The following is a 23,030-nucleotide window of genomic DNA, read 5'->3' as shown; positions in this document are numbered from 1 at the left end:
ATTGAAAAACCCATATCGGTCTATCACTACGGGGTAGTGATTCAGATTTCCAAAATGGATTCGATTCGATTCACGATTCACATTGATTTTGGATTCAGTTCAGGATTTGATGCAATTTTGACTTTTGATATGGAAGACATTCCCACAAGTAGCAATGCTGCAAAATAGTCTAAACTTCGTTCTCTTACTTGGTGCACGCATCAAAATATGAATATTGACATTTATAATTGAATCCAATACATTCATGTATCATGTCTCTTTTATTGAACATGACCTGATCAAAACCATATATACAGTAATAATGGAAATCAGTGACAGCCACAGCGCTATGTCAATAAAGTGGCAAAAACGCAACATTTACATTCATGTGGCAGATTTTATACTAAATAAATCAAAACAAATGTACCCGTATTATAAGAGAGACAGCCATAGTTCATAATTATGCATCCACATTTTGTATTTTGATGTCTAATGCTTACCTGACTTCTTTTTGGGGGTATTTAGTAGATTCATATATGGGGGAAAAGCCGTATTAAAAGTGTTGATTCATGGTTCTATGAATAAATTTTTTGGCTATGAAAATTAATATCGATTCGATATCAATATTTTAGACCCAGGCCTAGTTTTATCTCTACTTCATGTGATAGCCTATTAGGGATGTAACCATATCCAAACATCACAATACGATATTGATCATTATATGAAAGTCACGATATAATTATTACGATATTGTGGGGAAGTTGGTGATACCAAAAAAGGTCACAATATTGTTAAAAAATAAATTAATAAATAAATAAAAAGCTCATGCTAAAAAAAAAAATATTGAGGCACTTACATGCTAATGCTAGCTCACATATTGACTCGCTTCACAATTATATTACGTTGACCATTTGCATGGATTTGAAACATAGACGGGCCAAAACATGCCTTGTGAAAATTAAATTGCACTTTATAAAGTAGCCACCAGCGCACAAATGGAAATCAACCCAACTTTTTAAACAGATGTGCTTCTTTGAATGTTGTGACATGATGACGACGATAATATTGTAGCATTTTTAATATTGCAATATCACGATATTGCTGTTATCGTTACATCCCTACTGCATGCACTATGATGACAGGTAGAAATCCATTTACCTCCACCACCAAATTCTGCCAAATCAAATGTTGTGTAAGCTAACGCTAACAATGCTAACGACATGCGCAGGTGTCGGAGCTCCTGAGGGAGCAGTTCCTCCTCCAGTCGGAGCTGAGCTACGACCAGCCCGCCACCGCCGCCGCCTCTTCGCCGGCGACGGTGCCGGGCCCATGCAGACCTGCCGTCTACCGAGCGTCCATCAACATCACGCCAGCACCGCCCCCTCGACCCCAAAGGCAACAAAACCAGGACCGTGATGGAGCCGAGGAGGAGCCACCGGAGGAGGAGGGACTCGACGCCGGCGGAAGCGACTGCCTGCGCCGGCTCATCGCAGAGGTAAACGCTCACAGGTCAAAGGTCAAGCTGCATGCATCTAATTTCGAATCGGAAAAAAAAACTTCAGTGATATTTTCCTCTTTTGTTAACGAGATTAACGATTTGACTGAATTTGATTACAAACATATTGATTAGAGATAGATGTTTGTTTTTCCAGGGCCGATACCGATTATTAGTAGTCAAGGACGCCGATAACCGATATTTGGAGCCGATATTCATTTTCACTAAAAGGGAAAATATTGGCATCCAAATTTTCAAACATAAAAACTTCAGCTCTTATTTTATTTTATTTTTTTAAGCATATGTTTATTGAACAAGGTTTAGAGTTCGTAATAGGGATAGAACAATTATCGTCCGGGCCGATTATTGGTGCCGATATTTGTCAAAATGCCAAATATCAGCATCTTTCTGAAGGCAGATAACACTGGTATGTCACTGAGCAGTGAAAAGCTTGTGAACGTAGCGAAATTTCGGGTTTTCGTCAGGATTTGTTCACAGACACATTGAGAACTCCCTTACACTTTATATTTAAAAAAATAAAATAATAATAATAATATTAATACCGTATTTTCACGACTATAAGGCGCACCTAAAAGCCGTAAATTTTTTCAAAAGCTGACCCTGCGCCTTATAATCCAGTGCTCCTTATATATGGATCAATATTGAGCCGCCACAGGTCTCGCTGTCAAGACGCTATCGGTGACCCTGCACGATCGGTGACGCGCATGCGCAGAAGACCCCGCCATCTTGGATCGCTAGCTAATACTAATACTTTACCTCGGAGAAAATAATAAAACAGCTGTTTATTCATTTTGGGAGTGAATGGAGTTGTCAGAAAGCTGGATTGTAATTATTAATAAAGTTTGACTGACCTATCTGACTGTTTTGTTGACATTCCCTTTAGTGCAGCACCATCTAATGGATGCATAACGTAACCCCAGCCTCTACTGTAGCGCCTTATATATGGAAAAGGTTTTAAAATATGTCATTCATTGAAGGTGCGCCTTATAGTGCGGAAAATACGGTAATAATAAAATGAAGAAATGGAAGTTCCCGGCAATTTTTGTTAGCATTTTTAAACAAAGCTGTCAATTCTTTGTATGTTTAAGATGAAAAGGAAAATAAAAACCATAAAGTTTGATGATATTTTCTCTTTTACTGAAAAATATCGTCTTTCAATATCTGTTATCGTTCTCCTTGACTACTAATAATTGGTATCTGTATCGGCCTTGAAAAAACATATCGGTCTATCACTAGTTCGTAGAAAATAATAAAAAAAAAATCTTAGTCGATAGACATCTTTGTTATCAAGATGTAACAAAAATCTTCCAGGGTCAGTAGCATGTCTTCAAAAGTCAAAACTTACGTAAATAGCTCCAGATTGTTTGATACAGTAAATCAAATTTGTTAAAATTTCAGAAGAATTCAAATTTGACTTATCTTAGTTTTAATTTCAAGGACACAAGTTCCCAGGGTCAGAAGCGTCAATGAAAATTGATATTAGTTTCCCCTTGAACACTTTTTTTTTTAAAGGATCTATAATCATATCATATCATTCTTCAAAATGGCCGATGCCGATATTCGTCAGAATGCTGAATATCGGCTCCGATAATCGGTCTAGCCCTAATATTTATCACGTTAACACTAGGGCTAGACCCATGGCACGATATTCAGCATTATACAAATATCGGCATCGGCCATTTTGAAGAATCATACAGCCAATAATAGATGAATATTTTAAAAAAATGTTTTAAAAAGTGTTAACTTGAGGGAACTATGGATTGAAACTAACAAACACATGCACCTTATGTTTCTGTTTTGAAATGAAAACTAAAGTCAGTCCAGATGTCATAATTGAGATATTTCGAGATTCTGGAAAACTGAATTTACTGTCGGAAACGATAGTGAGCTAAGATTTGATGGAACTTTTGAAGACATGCACAAACTTTTTGTTTGATTTTTAAAACAAAGGTGTCTGATGACTAACATTTATGTACTTTTTTAAACCCCAATATTTTACGAATCCTAAAAGTTGCTCAATAAACATGCTTAAAAATTCAACAAATTTTTATGCCAATATTTTCCCTTTTAGTGAAAACGAATATCGGCTCCAAATATCAGTTATCGGCAGCTGTAATGATTACTAATAACCGGTATTGGCCCTGAAAAAAAAACATATCCGTGTATCTCTAATGAAAACATGAAATGACATCAAAATGTGGAATGTTCCACGTTAAAGTGAGAAATTGCGTCAAAACGGGAAATTCATAGATCAGAATGTGTGTGGACTTTATCACTTCATAACGTGAGATGGATCATGTTAGAGCGTGAAATACAAAAGTGGAAAAGTATACTTGGGAACAAAGTTGGATCATATATAACGCATAACTTGAAAACGTTTTCATCACTCTTATATTTGCAAAAACATTTTTTTGTCAAATTACAAGGTGTTAACTCATTTGCTCCCAAAATCATATAAATACGTTCCATTTTAAATGTTTTACGTGTTCAAAGACATATTTAGTGGGGTTTTTTGTTGTTTTTTTTATGTTAGACCATACAGAAGGCTTTGATGCAGCTTCTCAACTGCAGAGAACAGTAGAAGAAATGGTAGTTATTACACAAACGGCCATCAGGTGGCGGCAGAGAATAAGAGATCAACCAGGGCCATGTTGCAACAAGCTCTTTTTGTCAATGTTTTCACCAGGAATGTGAACATCGATGAAACTTGGCTATATTCTAATGCTAATTGCTGCAAAATGGAAACAAGTAGAAATATACTTTAATTTTAGACTTTATTCTTTCTTTTGGTAGCTTCCATGTTTTGTTAGCAATAGAAGACAATATTCTGTGGGCCTTGCAAAATCAGTCTAAAAGTTTGATTGATTTTGAGAACCAAAAAAAAACACAAAAAAAAAAAAAACATATTTCCTGCAAAGTGAGTTTGACGCCGTTGTTGTGTTGTTTTATTTAGATGGGCGAGAGCATGACGCAGGAAGTGTTGAACGAGCTGTTGGTGGCCCCCGGGGCAAACCACGTGTAGCCCTCACCCCCCCAACCCCCCCCCCCCCCCCGACTGCAACACTGAATGTCGACAACACTGTACAGCAGCCGACAAGCAAAAAGAGCCACCACCAAGGGAAACAAACGTTTTTTTTTTTTTTGCTTGCTGGATTTACGGCACTTTTGATGGTCTCAACTGCTGCTAACTGCCCCCCTTCACTTCTTCCAAAAACCTGCCGACACTAACACCAAGACCAGAAAAGACACAAAAAAAGCACACATCAGCAGCACCCCTTGGAAAGACTGAGACCACTTTGAATGAGTAAAACCTGATGGCTCATCAGGACCGAAAACATAAAACCAGGACCAGTTAGCTGCACCAGTCGGTGAGGCCCGGTACTAGCAAACAGGCCCGGTCCCGTCAAATCCAAGCAAAACCACTGAAGTGGACCAGCAAGCAAGGCCACTTCCAGTCAACAGGGGAGCAAAGCAGACCTGCAGACTCGTAACAAAACCGGGAAACTGCCGACGCGTCAAGACCTGGAACCAACCGGCGATCAGGACCAGGACCGGGACGAGAATCAGGCCAGACAACACCAGCACAGAATTGGACTTGGACCTGAACGCAGGGCCAGGACAAGCTGAGACCAGTTAAACCATAGACCAGTACGCCAACAGCACTTTTCTGTTTTGTTTTTGTTTTTGTTAACCACAATTCGACACACTGTCACACAACAACACGACGGATGCGTGTGTGCATACGTGCGTGTGCGATGTTTACATGAAATACGCTCCACCATGATGGTCAGTGCTCGAAAGAAGCGTCAGCTCATCGTTAGCGTTAGCTCTTAGCCACTTAGGATGTTGTTCAAAAGGCAACCGCTGATAAAATCTTTCAGCTCTTTGCTAACACGCAGACTAACACGCTGTAGTGACACGTTAGCGGCTAGCCTGCTAGCTACAGAACCAGAGAAGATTTCTTTCAATCAAAAAAATGAACCTTCCTAGCTGTGTTGCTAATTTGTTAGCATTGTTGATTTTGTACTCTGAGCTAGTTGGGTTGAAATTGGACATGAATGAAATTGTGTGTTGGCTAACAGGCATGCTAGCAGCATGTCAGGGCTAGCCCCACTTTAGCTAGCTGGCATGTGAAGTGAGCAGCTAACAAGACGCTAGCTAGTTTCTTTGACAAATGTTTATCGTAAGTCAGATGATTGTTGAGAGTCAAATTGCTAACGGTTTAGCATCATCTGTTTTGCGAGTCGTTTCTTCATTATCTGGCATTTTATTGGCATGATGTTTGTAAACGTGAGTACAGACACGTAAGTGACGGTCGGCTATCGTGTGATGTCAACAGACACGTTTGTTATAGGTGGAAATGTTGAAGTTGACAACGGGCGAAAGGTTTTTGTCGCGTGGCAGGTGTGCGTATGTTGTCATGGCGATGATGATGATGATCAAATGGAGGACATGTTAGCATTTTTCATTGGAATAAATAACATCATCGGGATTCATGAACAATACTTTTTTTTTTTTTTTTTTTTCCCTTAAAGCTGACGCCACGAATTGATGACATCATCCTTTCATTTAAACGTGCCAATACGTCTTGGATGTTGTTCACATTCCTTCACTTTGTGTGTGTTTGTTTCCATAATTGGGAGTCTTTCTAAACACGCTGATGGAATTTTCTTTTAGCCAACGTGTGTGTGCGCGTGTCATCGCAGGGAGGGCTCACTTGCTAGAAATAAGAATTAATAAAAAGATGTATTTATTTTCATTAGAACTTGACTCACGACTATTCTTCATATGTGTGTGTTTTAATTGTCCTTGCCAATCATTATGAACCTTTCTACCTAGCAACAAATGGGCAAAAATGAGCAAGCCCAATTAATTCCCAGCAACAAATTTCCTATTGGGCAAAATGAGTGCATCCTCTGAATTCTGCCCGCCAACAAGTTTCCTCTTGGGCAAAATGAGCGTATTCTCTCAATTCTGTCCGGCAAAAAAATAAAACACCAAAAAAAATAAAAAATAAAGTTATTTGTGTGATTCCTGTCCTTGCGCTCCTATCATTTCTTCCGAGCACAAGCAACAGGTGAAAACTAATTTACCACCCTGTGATATCTAACAAACAAGTATGAAATGAGCAAGTGCAAAAGTGACTTGTTCTGCGACTTGTCGAGCAAGAGGCAAAAATGATTCCTCTCTGAAAACTGCCCCGCAACAAGTGACCAATTGGGCAAAAATAAGCACGTCGTACGAATTCCGCCTCAAAGTCAGATTGTCCTATGAATTCCGCCCAGTAACAAGTATGAAGAAAGAATAGAGCCAAAAAACAAAAAAAGATTGCTCCAGATGACTTGAGCTGAGCAACAAGTGTCCCTTGAGGCCAAAATGAGCGATCCTTCTGAAAAGCGCTCCAACCAAAATTCCAACGGGCAAAAAATGATCAAACGAGAAGCAACTAGTAGCTAATGCGGGGTAAAGGAAGTTTACTCCCATTTCCAGTTTGTGCTGCGTTTTTTTTTTTTTTTTTTTAAGTTGCTTTGAGGCCAAGTTAGCAAACTGTTAGCAAGCTGAGACACCTTCGCTCTGCTAACTACTAAGCTATAGACTAAGCTTCGCCTCTTGAGGGTTTGCTGGAGCCTATCCCAGCTGGCTTTGGGCAATAAGTCAGGATGGGTCGCCAGGAAAAGACAAGCAAGTTTTCACAGCGAAGGACAATGTTGCGTCTTGAGTGATTTTGGAACGTGCCAGGCAAAGCAGAGTACCCGAAGAAAAGCCACACAGGCAAATCCACTTCCAGAAAGTCTGCCACGGGTGCTTCTATTCAAGCGACAGGTAAACAAGCCGGTTCAACTGTGGCCAGCTTTTTCCTTTCTTGCACCTGATTTGGGCAACTGACGCAGGTGACTTTCTACCTAGCAACAAATGGGCAAAAATGAGCTAGGCCAATGAATTCTGCCCGGCAACAAGATTCCTATTGGGCAAAATTTTTTCATGATTCAGAGATTTTCGGACCTAGATAGTTCCATCAAATGCTGTAGTGGCTGGAGAGTTTGAAATGAGTAGACAGCCTAGCTAAATTGTGTTTTGCCGCCATTTTGTGTCATCGCAAAATGAATAAAATGAATGAATATGAATTTTAGATTTTCACTAATTTAGGCGACGTTCAAAACGTTGCCGAAAGTCAAGTCAAGACTCGAATCACTTCACATTCCAACAGCATAGGAAGTGCTGACCGTAGACAGGCCAGAGCCTGCATTTGAACCGACAACCACGTGCCAACCACTCATCCGGCATTGTGACTAATAAGGAATGAAGCGAAATACGCGACGGCGCCCCCTGTCAATATTTGCAAGTGGTGTGCGGAGGAGGGAGGCCGCGTGTTACATGAGCGTCCAGCAAACAGCCAACATGACCTTTTGCTGAGTTTGTTCCAGGTCCAGTACGGACGGCAAATGCGAGCTTGAACTCGCGCTGAGTTCAAGGACCGACCGCCTCTCATCCAGGACAGACAAGAGCATGTGATCTTTATTTTCCCCATTTGTCATATTTCACCACATTGAGTCATGATGTGCAAGCGCGCAATGTCAATGAACACATCTCATCAAACGGGACATAACGAGTTTGAATCATGAAAGCCACCAAGCAGCAGGACTGAACTGGCCATTTGGCATACAGGGCAGATGCCCGGTGGGCCGGCCTCTTTTGGCTGCTGATGCATTTTTTTTTCCCCCTACATTTTACCCCAAAAGACTGACCCACAACTTAGAGGGACCAGTCTGTTAATCCAGTTCAAATATAGATAGGAAACTGAAACATGATCAAACATCAGTGTCAGAACTATGTGTTCGGTAGGATTCAGGCTGGGCCAGTGGGGCCAAATGACAGGGACAATTTTTTTGTGCCAGTCCAGCCCTGCCAAGCAGCAAAAGTACAGGAAGTTAAGTTAGCCCTACAAATCCAACCTAGCACCAAAGTACCCCATGGGGTGAAACCAGTGATCCCTCCCAACAAAGTGGCCACTAGGCAAGAAGAATTCCACCTAGCAACAAGTCGCCAACGGGGCAAAACGGCAACATTTGAATGAAGCGAACTGAATGAAATGTGACGAGCAACGCGAAGGAGAATTTTGCGCGTTGGCGTGGCTGCTTGATGGCCGACCAAAAGGCGCTGAAATTGATTACGTTTGATTTTTTTTTTCTGCATTTGGATGTTGACCGTCTCTCAACGTGGTCGGCCGGCCGCCATCAAACGCCAAATTCTGTTAATGTTCAGTGAGAGGCGCACGTTACGCAACGGCCGCTTGTATGCCTGACCCGCGAGCACGCCGGGTTAGTTACCTCTCACTGTGGACCTTGTGGAACCTTCTGGGCCTGCTTTTGACCCGTGTCCCCATCAGATCTGTTCGCCTCAAGCAAAGTGACTTCAGGACACTTCGCGTGTCCAAAAAGAAGACACGTGAACCCGACCCGACCGTCCACAGTCCATGCGAAGGATGTCAGGGAGCATGTGTGCTTGCTTGCGTGCGTTATCGATTTGTTCAGGCCACGTGGGCGGGTGCATCTTGTGGACACGACGTTCTCCATCGAACGGCCCCCACCACCGCTCCTGGTCTGACGCTATAAATGGCACGGAAACCCGTTGAGTGGCCACCTCGGGTCTTTCTCGCTCGCTCTTGTCAGGCCGCCATGAAGATCCTGCTCTCCACCGTCCTGTGCCTGTGCTTGGCCTCGGCGTGGGCCGACCAGTAAGTCTTTTCTCTCCCTTTCCGACTGTCAAGCATAGCTCGCAACGGTGAAAGAGTCGATATTTATTCTGGTCAAGTGTGGAGGAAACCGGGGTTGGGGAATCCAAAAGTCTGCCTGGATTGGCTTGAGCCACAGCCGCTTCTCCTCATGTTGAGTTGAAGCACCTGTGGCTCAAGTCGGTCCATTTCAGGGGTTTTGACTTGGTAGACCTGCTGGATTCCACAACCCTTGGGCGGTAACGATGTCCCGACGGTCGGATTCGTTACCTCAGCTTAGAGGTCACGGATTGGCGACATCAAGCCAGCGCGACCCTGAAATGATCCCATGTCACTACTTTGATGTGAAAATCGGATCTCGATACTAGAACTCATCTACGGATGCCGGTGACGTTTGGTGACAGGCAAGAAGAAGCCGTCCTCAACAAACGATAAATCAAACGAATTGAGCTATTTGCTCCATTTTTTTTTAGTGTTTTTGCAAACTTTCCAAGATGGCACCGAAGCATTGAACAAAAGTATGAAGTAAAAAATGATGTTGCAGGCAGGACTGACCGATGGAAATCGTTGCATGTTGGTGGGGGAGGAACTCATTTTTGTTAGCTATAGTTATTATTGCCTATTGTTTTTAATCCTCTGTAAGACATTTATGTAAAGGATAATGTAAAATGAGGTTGAAAGTGTTGCATTTATATTTTTGTTGGGTGTATCAACATTTGTAATGGATACTCTACTGTACTGAATATTGACAAATCCAGCCGAAGTGTATAACAAATTGTTGCTAACTGCAAAAAAGCACATGGACACGAGCCTTGAGTTTGACACTTTGACACCTGTGTGTACTGGAATGTTTTTTGGTTTTTAAACACACAATCGTGACCTGTCTTTGTTTTCTCCGACAGCGATGACGACCATCATGGTGAGTGAACTTCCACCTCCGCCTGCTCCTTCGTCATCGTCTTGACTGTGTTGCGAATCACTGATTCACTTTTCATGATTCAGAGATTGTTTTGGAGCTAGATAGTTCCACCAAATGTATAAAACACTTTGTAGTGACTGGAGAGTTTTGCTGCATTCCAGAATTGTCGGATATATCTGAGTTGTTTTTTCCCAGTTCCGACCCGAAAGCGTTCAAGGCGAAAGTAAACAACCAAAATGGCGGATAGTGATAAATTGTTTTTTATTTTGGTTCTTGAAACACATTTTGACCTCCAGCAAATGTACCTTCTCATAATTTTGCTTCATTTATTGTTTTTATCTTATTTCATAGCATTCCATACAATTAAATAGTATAATTTCATGCAGGAAGATAGCGGCACACTTTCACGTACGTTATGTTACGTCAAGTTATGTTGAATATTTATAAATGAAGAAAGCTAATTGTGTTTTACCATTCACGGTCTGTGTTTCCGAACGGGTCGCCATTGTAGAGTGACGTCACTTGTAGTCCGTCGGTGAAGTCCGGGGTCCTTTTTTTTTTTTTTTTCCCCTGACTTGGCAAGTGGATTTTCCAAGTTCAAGGGGGCATTCCCGTACACCTGCTGCATTTCGAGGATGGTCGGAAGTCGGACTTTTCCGAGTTCAAAGCAGGAAGTGTGTACAGGTGTACAGTGTACACGCCCCCTTGAACCCGGAAATTCCACTTGCGAAGTCGGGAAAAAAAAGGAGCCCGACTTCACTGACGGACTACAAGTTACGACACTCTACAATGGCGACCACAGACCGTGAATGGTAAAAACACACTTTACTCAGTATAAAACTAGATAGCTTTTTTTGATAAATATTCGACTGAACTCGACGTAACAAAGCGTACGTGACAGTATGCTGCTATCTCCCTGCGTGAAATTATACTATTTAATTGTATGGAATGCTTATGAAATAAGATCAAAACAATAAATGAAGCAAAATTGCGAAAAGATCAGTTTGCTGGAGGTCAAAATGAGTTTTGAGGACCAAAATAAAAATCACTTTATTACTATCCGCCCTTTTGGTTGTTTACTTTCGCCTCAAACGCTTTCAGGTCGCAACTGGGAAAAAACCAACTCGGGTATATCCGACTTCTGACCATTCTCCAATGCAGCATTTGAAACGAGTAGACAGGCTTCCTAAATCGTGTTTTGCCGCCATTTTGTGTCAACGCAAACCTTTTGGGTGGGTGGAAGTGATTTCAGTTTTCGCTATTTGAGGCACTTTCCATTCCAACAGCATTTCAAAATGGCCGCCACATTCTATAGCCGAGTGTTTGTTAACGCTGTTCTCACAGTGAGCGTTTTGTGCAGACGTCCCGGACCGCTGTCTGGGTCTGGAGATGGACGCGGTGACGGTGAGCGAGGAGGGCATGCCTTTCTTCTTCAAGGGCCACTACCTTTTCAAGGGCTTCCACGGGAAAGCCGAGCTGCTCAACGGGTCTTTCCCCGAGCTGGACACCGCCGATCATCCGCTAGACCACATCGACGCCGCCTTCCGCATGCACTTTGAGAACGCCGAGGACCACGACCACGTCTACTTCTTCATTGTACGTATTCATTCGGATTTTAGAATAAGTCATTAAACGTTTTTGGCTGTCAAAGAGTTTTATAAGGCAAAATGTGTGATTCTGTGTTGCAACAATTCCCAGTGGATCAAAAAGCGTGTGATCCGAAAAAAAAAAGTTACCAGTTGCTAAGCATTACGGACCCGTATGATCGGTATCCTGCCTGGTAACAAGTGTCCACTGTGACAAAACCGAAAATATGAATTGTGTCCAGTGTGCCGGAAACGGACTCGTGCAAGATGTTTCCTTTCCCCACAGGGTGACAAAGTGTTTGCCTACTACAAGCACAAGCTGGAAGACGGCTTCCCCAAGCCCATCTCGGAAGTCTTCCCGGGCATTCCGGACAACCTGGACGCCGCCGTCGTGTGTCCCATGCCAGACTGCGAAGAGAACGAAGTCATCTTCTTCAAGGGTTGGTTGGGAGACTCGTGCCCGCCCGCCGTTTTCATCCTTCTTTCTACAAACGCTGAACGACTCCTGTCGTCCACAGAGCATGAGATCTACCACTTCCATGTGGGCAACAAGAAAGTGGAGCACCGAGAGTTCAAGACCATGGCCAACTGCACGTCCGCCTTCCGCTACATGGAGCACTACTACTGCTTCCACGGGCACCAGTTCTCCAAGTTTGATTCCAAGACCGGAGAGGTCCATGGCAGGTACCCCAAGGAGGCCCGTGACTTCTTCATGAGGTGCTCCAACTACAGTAAGTCAAGTCATACTCAGAGGAGTTGCCGGGAGATTCGCCGCAGTTAGCTTGAGGCTATACGTTAACGTACAGGCGGCGAAACCGACGACTTGGAGCGTGAGAGATGCAGCCACGTCCACCTGGATGCCATCACCTCGGACGACGCGGGCAACTTGTACGCCTTCAGAGGTGAGCGAGTGCTAAATTCTGCCTAGCGACAAGCGGCCAATGGACAGTGATCCCGAATTGGGCGGGGTCAAACATTAGCTAACCGTCTGCCAAGTGACATTTTGTCAGATTGAACTTTGCCAAGCAACAAGGATCCAATCAGGTTCAAAAATAAAAATCCTCGCAATTCTGCCTAGCAACATTCATTCTGGTTGGCAACCATGTCGCAAAAAACTCGACAGCAATTGGGTGAAAGTGAAGACATCTTTTGAATTCTGCCCAGCAACATAAGAGTTACAAAAATCGGCCGGGCAACAATCGTACTTCGGGCAAACAAGTGACTTGAAATGACCTGGATCTGGTGTTTTAGCGCCAAAGCTAGTTAGCGGTTTGTCCTTCTTTGCCCAGGTCATTATTTCCTGCAGCGAGACGGCAACAATGACACGGTGAAAGCCGACACCATCGAGACGTCCTTCAAGGAACTTCACAGCGAGGTGGACGCTGTCTTCTCCTACGAGGACCACCTCTTCATGATGAAGGTTTGCTTGCGGTCCGCTTCCTGGTCTTGGGTCTTGATGATGATGATAAAGGTTGTTGACGATGTTGCGGCGTCTCTTGTTGCAGGACAACAACCTGTATAAGTACAAGGTCAGCGAGCCGCACGTCCTTGCGGAGGGTTACCCAAAACCCGTGAAGGACGAACTGGGTCTGGAGGGTCCCATTGACGCCGCCTTTGTCTGCGGGGATGAACACACTGCTCACGTCATCAAAGGTAAACTATCAGACCGCCGTTTGGAAAGAGGGAGCCACTCACAAAAGTTGGTTTGCTTATTAGGGGAGGGAATCTTTGACTGTGTCACGATTCCGAATTTTGGGTCTGCGATTCGATTCAGAATTAATTCAAAATGATTTGATTGACAATGACTTCTGCTTCATTTCATAGATTTGTTTGTTTGTTTATTTATTAAACATGGAAACATAAACAAGTAGCAGATAAAAAAACAAAAGAAAGATGAAACTTATGCAATCATTAGTGACAGTTTACATGTTGAAAAGGAGTAGGAAGAAATTGAAAACTTATCTAGTCCTACCCCTTATTCTTTGTATCTGTTGACTTATTTCATTAATTACTACAATAGGTTCATATATTTCAATAAAAGAAAAATGTGTAATCTTGCTCATGTATACAACTGCACTTTGACATGTACGTACACTTGCCAAGAGCGTATGTATATGAAATTCATAGGCATACACAATAATAATACACCCTCACGTACACAATTTCACTCATACTGGTACACTGAAAAAAAAAATTACATTCCTGCAATTTTACTAGCTCATATCTGATTTAAATAATGCTCTTGAACTTTGCTTTGAATTGCTTTGCTTTGATATACTTTATTTTGATTTTAATAATTTTGTTTATTAACCAGTGATTGGTGTTTATTTCGTACTTTGTATTCATATAGTGATTAAACAAAAAAGGGGGTGGGTGAATTGATGTAAGATACATTATTTGTGATATTTTAAACTCGACTAAGTCATAAAATTTCATTGTATTAAATTTAATAGTGAATGTGTTGGTTCTCCATATTCTGACCGATTAATAATTCTTATGGCTCGTTTTTGCAGTTTGAAAACAACAGGGTCGATATTTGTTTTATATGCCAGATTTCCACACAATAAGTCAGATATGATAATAATAATGAGCAGTATAATGCTTGACTAGATGAGCAAATAATTGTCATGATTTACTCCAGGCTGACTGGCTAATGATAATTAGCGAGCTACTCGCAGCAATTTGATCTTTCAAAAGAACGGCTATTCATACAAGACGCTTCAGAAATGTATACAAAGAAGCATCTGAAAAAGACTCACCGGCATATGCTCTTCCTACGCTGCAAAAAAAAAAAAAAAAACATTTAAAAAAAAAAAAATCAACTTTTATTGGCATAACTTGATCGTGACTTTTTCCTTCTTCTCCTTAATGTGGCACCATCTTCACTGTGTATCAGAACGCACGGAACCACACTGCCTCTAAGTGGCCAAATCGGGTACAACATGAACAGCGCTCCCAGTATACAAACAAGGGCAAGACAGTAGTGTTAACCCTTTTATTTAGTTTTTTTTTTTTTTTTTTTTTTGGGGGGGGGGGGGGGTCAGCAGATTATGTTGAACATTTTGGATCTCAAAGTATTTCACATAAAATTTCTCTCATCTTTTTTTATGAAAACAGTGACCGATTAGCACAGACAAGATTTTACAAAATCCTATCATTTCTGTCTCGTTTTTGTTCACAAACCAAAATGTCCATAGATTTTAGTCCAGTTTTTATGAAATGAAGTACATTTTTGTCTCATCTTCATTAATCGATGAAAATGCAGACTGATTTAGTCCCACTTATTGTTTATTAATGAGGGTTATAGTCTAGTCTAGTCTAGTCTAGTTTTAGTCCGGTGAAAAATGTGCATTGACAAAAAAAAATTTGTTTAGTTTTCGTTGACGAAATTAAATGATTGTCCTGACTAAAACTAGAATACAAAGTTGACAGTTTTTGTTGACTAAAACTAGATAACTAAAATGATGTTTTCTTGGACTAAAATAAAGACTAAAATGAAAATGAAAATGGTTTAATTTAGAAAATGGTCTAAATAAAAACGGGATGCGGTTGACTAACTATGGTTAAAAACTAACAAGCATGATTAAAACTGGACTCAAACTGAGACGAAATTTAAAAATGGTGGATACAATTAACAATACAAGACAGTAGATAATAATTTAAATAAAATCGATTCTGATCTCTTGCGTTTTGTCTTTTCAGGCGATCACATCTACGACGTGGATCTGAAGGCGACTCCTCACGTGGCCAGCAACGAGCGTCCTCTGTCTCTGATCAAGAAGGTGGACGCCGCCATGTGCGACCCTCACGGCGTGCGCGTAATCGTCGGGAACCACTTCTACCACTTTGATAGCATCCAGCTCTTCGTGGCCGGCAAGGCTATCCCGGAGCAGCACCGAGTGTCCATGGACCTGTTTGGCTGTGACCACTGAAAAGCCGCCATTCTTTTTTTTCCCCCCGCCAGCAGGATCCAACTTTGGACTCAGCAACGTGTCTGATCAACTCAGACAGAGTCCAGTCCCCACTAATGTGAGATTTTGTACACTGCTGTTATCAATAAATATTGAGCAGACGCACTCGGCGACCTCCCTCTTGTCGTCATTCCAGTGTTTTGTTTTTGTTTCTGGTGTCCACCAGGGGACGCCACAACTCCAATTTTGACTGGCAGCCGAGATGGACCTTGTTACTCATTGACTCATAAAAAGTCACACAATAATGAACAACAGATGATCGTGCTTGTAAATCCAAAGTCTTCAAATGTAGTTTATTGAGTTCGTAGAGCAAATATTGAGATAATGGTAAGAAAGTCATTTTAAAGCTGCAATATGGAGGATTTCCCCCCAAAATATCTTTATAATAGGCTTTTTATTTGACCATTTATGACTAAAAATATCTTCTAATTAGTAGATGAACATCTTAGCTATTCACAATTGGTACTCCGACAAACCTGTGGCCAGTATTTTTCAGGAAGCATTCGGGTTGGAATAGGTCGCTTGCACATCGTAATGCATCATGGGAGTTTTTCCTTCGGGCGCCATATTGGGTGTCCGCCGGTTCACAAGGTACACTCGCGAGTTACACGGTAGAGCTTATCAACCTGATGTAATTTTCGCAGTATTTTCACGATTTACCGGAAGATCAAAAACAACGATACAGGCAGAAGGTGTCTCTGTGTGGCGGGATTGATCCTAATTACGTCCTGACCAAGGGTGATTTTTTTTTTGACGGAGAAAGCTTGCTGGCCAAATGTGACATCTCTGGACATCTTTCCCTACCTCGTGTTGACAACATGCTCCATAACACGCCAACAAATCCCTGGAGGCTTACAATTATTTTGTAAGCGGGTGGATACAGAGTGTAAACTTTAACATCGCATCAGAAGAAACGGTTGCTGTTGCACGTAAGTAAACCACATGGTGTTGGTAATTCTGCACACAAAAATGTTGATTTGTTCTCAGGCTTCCTGTTATCATTGTGTTTACATGCACAGCTGGCTTTACCTGATGTGGTTTTTCTAATAATTTTATAACAGGCAAATATGGCAGAGCGTATAAGAATAAAAAGTAACTATGCACAGCCTCCCCGTGGCTTAATTAAATTTAATGCTACCCTTTCACTAGTTACATGTTACTTAATCAACTTATTCTAAATGGTTAAGGTTAACCACTCTCAGAGGACGTATTTTTAGTTTCAGTTTCCAGTACAATAAAACGTGTTCATGGTAACTACTGAGCATACTGACAGCTTTTCTTATGATCTCACGGTTAAGGAGGCTGTCACAACACCCAATTTCTGTCTGGTGCCGGATGGCAACAATTCCCATCACTTGTCACGACAACACCAATATTATTACCAGGTATGTATGGCTTTACTTTTTGTAGTTTCTTATTGAATTCTATGTTTCATATTTTCATTACAATGTTTGTAATATTTTCAGATTCAGGCACAGATGAGTTTAACTGGACGGACTTCTGCGACTTTGTGGTGTGGACAAAGTGTGATTGAGCGAGTCCACCCAGATCGCTCGTTTTGGCCAGTTGGAAAAGCCAGAGTTTTTTTTTCCCAAAATCCCCTCCTTACCTGAACTGCTCGGGAGAGCATTTACTAGATCAGCAGTGGACTTCCAGTGTTCCTGCTCAGCCGCTGTCACCTACCACTTGCTCATGTACTTCAAAGATGCGGAATAAAGTAGTTTTTTGTGCTGCAGCAGATTGTAAAATCAAATGATATCACTTGAAGTGTGCCAATCTAGACTGCCAAAAGGACAGTGGTTTTGTGACAAGTGTGAAACAAGGATTATTGGGAAAACTGTAACACAGTACTGGTACTTGTCTTACATTAAACAAATTTAAAAGAGAGCAACTTTTTCCTCTGTACATAGCATAATGAAAGTCATTGCGTACCCCATCAACATTACATCATACCGTCATCTCAGGATGGTAGGCACCTGTGCTAAAATAAACTACATTAATTAACAGTTCAATTTTTAACCCTGAAATTACTACATCTAATCATTATTCACTTCATTTTTTGTGCTTTTAGAAATAATAGAGATTTATGTTATTACTTTAAGAGGGACCATATTGCACATTGAGTCAAATCCTGTCATTTGTATTATGTATAGCTTTGTAAACAAACCCAACAATAGAATTTGTATAAACGCTGCCTTTATTAGCGCCAAACAAACAGTCGCATGTTGTCCTCCTCCAATGCTTTGATGCTCGCCTTCGTTTCCATCATGTCATTGGCAATCAAGTCGGTGTGGCATGAGATCCCTAAAGAAAAAAATAAAGAAAAAAATCACAAAAAAATACGGTACCAATAATAGGTTTAATATAGTAAAGTAGTATAGTTTTTTTGTCAGTGTAAAAGAAATGTACACATTTTGTTGCATTTTTTAATGTATGAACATTGCTACAGGCAAATACTTATTTCTATAAACACTTCCAAATGTCTCTAAAATATAAGGTGCGTGTACACACACACAAACAAACACATACATTCACTCATGCATACAATATATCATGTAATGAATTCTGAGTGGCATACCAGAGTCAATGATGTCAGCAGTACTTGAGAGTACAGGTTACTGGAGCCATCTGGCTGCATAACTGCAACAATCTGCCACTTCGAGTCGTCTTTTCTTTGCTTGTCTCTCCTGTGCACGTTCATATCTTGGCACCGACTGGGCTGAGACATAGATGTTGTAACTTGGGACCCAACTTTAATGTTGGAGCCCAGTCGGGATGATTGGACAGAAAAACGGGCGCAGGGCGACCTGTTAAAATAAACAAATATATAAACAAATAAAATATGGAAAGACTGGTTATTTTACCGCAGTAGGGTGGCCGTGAATGAGTTCTTTAGCATGATGTGTAGGCTACCAGGGGTCTGTTTTCTTGCATCACCCCCGGGGGTCTGTTTTCTTGCATCAGCCCCTTCTGTCTCTTTTTTTTTCCAAGTTTACATTTTGCCACCAAAAAACATGTTATCGGCATTAAGAGCCCAAGACTAATCAATCCAATTTCAGCAGTAAACACTTTGCACTGGCACTACTTGGGTGAAAATGTTCGATGTTAGCTTTCGGCTAACGTCCGCTAGCCAGCTTGTACTACCGAACTTGCATGCTCATGAATCCAAAACATAAGCAACTTGCCCATATATGGGCGGTCGAAACGTTATTAATCCTCATGCATTAAATAAAGGTAAACAAGCTTACCGCTCACAAAGTGATCGCTGCACACACGAGCCCAAAGTAACGACTTCCCTCCGGAGTCCGCACTCCTCTGTCTCCAGACCCTGGTTCCTAATTATTTTCGGAATTCGGAAAAAAGACCGACCATTTTCCCCCTTGGCTTTGTTCGAACAGCCAACGATGCAGCAACAATGTACCATTTTAAACGCAGAAAACAAACGTGATAGATACGTGTTAGACCGAATCGCTTCGTTAATGGAGGCCACCCAGCATGGCGACTACGAGAAATCCGAGGCGGAAGTGACGACATGTGCAAGCGACCTATACTGAGATCCTTAGCATGCTGACGTTCCTCAAAGGCCGTCGAAAACTGAGAGAATCCGGTCACTTTTCAAAATAAAACATTATAAAGCCTCGGCTATTCAATGAGCCTGAAGTAGAGTAAGTTGTTTTTATTCTTTACTATTCGGTACCGGTCCGCGGCCCAGTGGTTGGGGACCACTGATCTACGTCATCTACGTGGAAAGAATAATTTTAACAATGACAAAATGAAGAATTATGATTGAACAATAATGTGCCTCATATGAAGCCATCTGATATGACTAACTGACCTAAATATGCTGATAGGCTAATGTAGCATTTGTAGCTTTTAGCAGTAGTTCCCAGGTGTATTTCTGAGGCCTGCTTTTGTTTTCATCATTTCAAGTTCGACAGTCCAGTTCTGAGGACCTTTTTTTTTTTTTGTCCCATTCCGAAGTCCATATTTGATGTCCACTTCTGAGGATTGCTTAATTAGGTCCAATTGTCAGGACGACATTCAGTTTTGGAGTTCCGGTTCTGAGGTTCACTTTGATTTCAAGGAGCTGTTCTGAACTCTGAAATTAAAAATGTGGGGGGGAAAAAAGGAATTGCATTTGTCTTTAAGATTGTGACAGCAAGTCTGGACTGTCCATCTGGCGTAGAGGGCAGATGCCCGGTGGGCTGGTGTCTTTTGGGGTTCATGTGGTGCAATTCAATGCTTATTTTCCTCCATTTTACCCTGAGAGAGCAGCCCTCAATTTTGATGGAGCAGCCTACTCATCCCATTTCAAATATTGAGATCAAACTGAAGCTAGGTGGTAGCCAAGGGCAGTCAGGAATCGGGCTGGGCCTTCGGGCCTACAAGTCAAAATGCTAGTGCCGATTATTTGTGCCAGTCCAGTCCTGTGTCTGTGTGTGAGTGCTGATTCTGCTTAATTAAGTGGACAAGGAGGCTTGACGGACATCTGCTCTCAGCCTGTCGTTTGGTGTGGCGTGACCCGATGTGCGTGTGTGCGTATGGCCAGTGGCCAAAAGCATGGCAGGTAAATGTTGGCTGTGGTGAGCAGATGGTCTCGGCCCGCCGCCCCTCTGGACCGGTGACCGCCAAAAAAGACTCGGGCACGTGTGACCCGGGCACCCCCGTCAAACTGACAGCGCTCGCAGACGCAAACAACGGACAGTCGTCTGGGAGCGAGTGGAGAATCTGGAACAGAGGGTATATTTGACCTTCTGGTGTAATTGGACCGGAGTGGAACATGAGTTCTGGATGTGACACACACACATACACATACACACGCACACGCACACGGAGAAACTGCACACATTTTGTAGCCCAAAATTTCACAACAGTTGAAGGTGGTCAAAGTGATCCACAAATCAAAGCAAACACACTCCAAATGTACCAAAAACGGGGACAGCAACAGTCAGCTGTAAAACACAACCCAGACTGTGAGACAGAGCAGGAACAGTACCGGGAACAAAGCCCGAAACTGGCCCAGGAATCAGAGATTGGAAATGAGAAGAACCAGTGACAAGAACCAGAACCGAGACAATGACGAGTACGAAGAAGAGTCACGACTGTGAGAAACATCTGGACCAGAAGCCTTAAAAATGGACCAGAACCTGAACCAGTAAGCAGAAACAAGCCCAGAGTTGTTCCTTGGATCAGGACAAGGAGGAGGACTTGAACAGGGGTGGCCAAGTCTGGTCCTCCAGAGCCACTATCCAGCCTGCTTTCCATGTTTCTGTGCAACCGGACTTGGCCACTACTGGACTAGGACAAGGGCTAGGTCAAGACCAAGGGCAAAAACAAGGTCAAGGACTATGACCAGAACCAAGAACAGGGGAAGGTGCAGGACAAGAGCAGGAACAGAATTAAGACTGGGCCAAGAACCAAGACTTGGAACATGACCAGGAACATTGACAAGGACCAGAATGAAAACACAGTCATGACTAAGGCAAGGAACACAAAACACGACCAAGAACTGTAAAAATGACCAGAACCTGAAACAGTAAGCAGAAACAAGTCCAGAGTTGTAGAAGGAGGACTAGGACAGGGGTGTCCAAGTCCGGTCCTCCAGAGCTTGCTTTCCATGTTTCTGTCCACTAACACACCTGATTCATGATCAGGATCCTTAGCAGGCTTCTGCTACACTTGCTGATGAGCTGATCATTAGATTCAGCTGTGCCGAAGGAGGGGGACACGTAAAACAGGCTGGGTAGGATAGAGGCTCTCAAGGACCGGACTTGGCCACCACTAGACTAGAAAAAGGGCCAGGTCAAGAACAAGGACAAAAACAAGGTCAAGGTCTATGACCAGACCCAAGAACAGGGGAAGGTGCAGGACAAGACCAGGGACAGAAGCAAGACTGGTCTAAGAACCAGGGCTTGGAACATTGACAAGGACCAGAATGAAAACACAGTCATGACTGAGGCATGGACCACAAAACACGACCAAGAACTGTAAAAGAGACCAGAACCTGCACCAGTGAGCAGGAACATGAACAGAACTGTGCCATGGACCAGGACAAGGAGCAAAAAAAAAAAAGGGATTATGATCTGGACCAGATCATGAACAGGGACAAGGAGCATGTTCAAGAACTAGTTGTGGGACAAGAAGGTCAATTACAAGGATCAGGAGCAGAAGAAGTGCAAGGACACCAAGGACCAGAACAACAACACGTGAGCAGGAACGAGACCGGAACTGGGCCCCTAGACCAGGACAAGGACCAAGGACGACTTTCTGGTTGTCTTCATCTTCATCCTCTTCACTTTTCTTTCTTTTTCCATCAGTCTTAATGTTTCCCCAGTGTATGTGCGTGTGTGTGTGTTTGTTAGTCCCAGAGGCAGGAAGGTCATGTGGACTTTGGGCTTCATTTCTGACACAAGCTGCTTCTTTTGCTTTTTCTTGGCACGTTCAGCACAACACTGACAGCTCAGCTCCACCAGGACACACACACAAACACACACACACACTCACGTTTGTTTTTTGTATCATCGTGGGGACTTCTCATTGACATAATGCCCTTCCCTAACCTCAACCATGAAAAACGATTGCCCCGCCCCCAATGCCTTAGTCCAGTGCTTCTCAATTATTTTCGGGGGGTGCTGGAGCCTATCTCAGCTGGCTTTGGGCAGTAAGCGGGGTACACCCTCAACTGGTTGCCAGCCTATCGCAGTTGTGCGATGTTTTTTATGTTAAATGTTGCTTTACATTTACGCTGAATGTAAACCTTCCGAAACAGTCTGTGAATATTCTGCCAAAAGTATTTTTCTTCTTTTATATGTAAGATGATGCTGGGTGTTGTTTTTGGTCACCTGGACCGAGTTCTGCGGTTTTGCGGCGCATTGGGCCGTTTTGGACGTGAGAATGATGAATTACCGCCGTTTGTTCAATGACTTTCTGATGACCTCGTTTGTCCTTTTACAACTTCAAGTTTTTGTTGTTATTAAACTTTTTTTGAGTTAGCGAGCGATCGGTCGTTTTTTCCTTTTCCTTGGCGTCATTAGCTACACTTGCACGTTAGCCTTCATCCTCTTGGGCCCCCTGTGCTTCCTCAGCTCTCTTTTGGGACCTTTTTTTGGGGGACGGGGGCTTGGGGGGTTGTCTCTCGACTACACACATACACACGGTGTATTTACACAGGCTGTTCTCCAACTTGTGACAGGCCTCACTTCCTTATGATGACAATTAGTGGCTGTTAGGGAGCTGTGTGTTGGGGATGTGGGGGGTGCATGGGGAGGGGGCAGCTGGTGTAGAAGGACGCAATTAACAAACAGGAGAAAAATATTTGCTAATGAGG

At 42.6% G+C, this 23,030-nt stretch overlaps 2 protein-coding genes and 1 long non-coding RNA gene across 9 annotated transcripts in view; 2 read left to right on the top strand and 1 right to left on the bottom strand.

Moving 5' to 3' along the window:
- The window catches only part of itprid2 (ITPR interacting domain containing 2), a 44,197-nt gene extending 37,937 nt beyond the window's left edge, over positions 1-6,260 (top strand). For 6 of the 7 annotated variants that reach the window (XM_077535877.1, XM_077535876.1, XM_077535875.1 and 3 more), the window contains 2 exons: positions 1,208-1,474; positions 4,449-6,260. In XM_077535877.1, the coding sequence (XP_077392003.1) occupies positions 1,208-1,474; positions 4,449-4,517 (336 nt within the window). In that variant the 3' untranslated portion in view covers positions 4,518-6,260. Of the gene's footprint in view, positions 1-1,207; positions 1,475-4,448 lie in introns of those variants that run through there. The other variant, XR_013287165.1, reaches the window with a different exon arrangement.
- A 2,817-nt stretch (positions 6,261-9,077) lies between these two features.
- Positions 9,078-15,808, top strand: hpxa (hemopexin a). Its single transcript, XM_077537016.1, has 9 exons — positions 9,078-9,230; positions 10,130-10,146; positions 11,507-11,742; positions 12,019-12,172; positions 12,251-12,463; positions 12,539-12,634; positions 13,022-13,152; positions 13,238-13,385; positions 15,435-15,808. Exons 1-9 carry the CDS (start codon positions 9,109-9,111, stop codon positions 15,662-15,664), a joined length of 1,347 nt encoding a protein of 448 aa, XP_077393142.1. The 5' UTR covers positions 9,078-9,108; the 3' UTR covers positions 15,665-15,808.
- A 1,992-nt stretch (positions 15,809-17,800) lies between these two features.
- Positions 17,801-19,246, bottom strand: LOC144030510 (uncharacterized). The gene is made up of 3 exons (XR_013287273.1): positions 18,952-19,246; positions 18,282-18,510; positions 17,801-18,007 (listed from the first exon to the last, which is right to left on the bottom strand). It is a non-coding gene; the product is annotated as an uncharacterized LOC144030510 (long non-coding RNA).
- Between the last annotated feature and the right edge of the window lie 3,784 nt (positions 19,247-23,030).

This window comes from Festucalex cinctus, chromosome 11 (assembly GCF_051991245.1).
Source record: "Festucalex cinctus isolate MCC-2025b chromosome 11, RoL_Fcin_1.0, whole genome shotgun sequence".
Lineage (NCBI taxonomy): Eukaryota > Metazoa > Chordata > Actinopteri > Syngnathiformes > Syngnathidae > Festucalex > Festucalex cinctus.
This window is presented reverse-complemented; position numbering and strand designations above follow the sequence as displayed.

What these genes read in the sequence shown, in the direction of transcription:
- hpxa (XM_077537016.1), top strand. Translation starts at nt 9,109, where the DNA reads ATGGCACGGAAACCCGTTGAGTGGCCACCTCGGGTCTTTCTCGCTCGC. An exon ending in ACCACGTCTACTTCTTCATT is followed by an intron (nt 11,743 to 12,018) that starts GTACGTATTCAT and finishes CTTTCCCCACAG; the next exon opens with GGTGACAAAGTGTTTGCCTA. An exon ending in CACTGCTCACGTCATCAAAG is followed by an intron (nt 13,386 to 15,434) that starts GTAAACTATCAG and finishes TTGTCTTTTCAG; the next exon opens with GCGATCACATCTACGACGTG.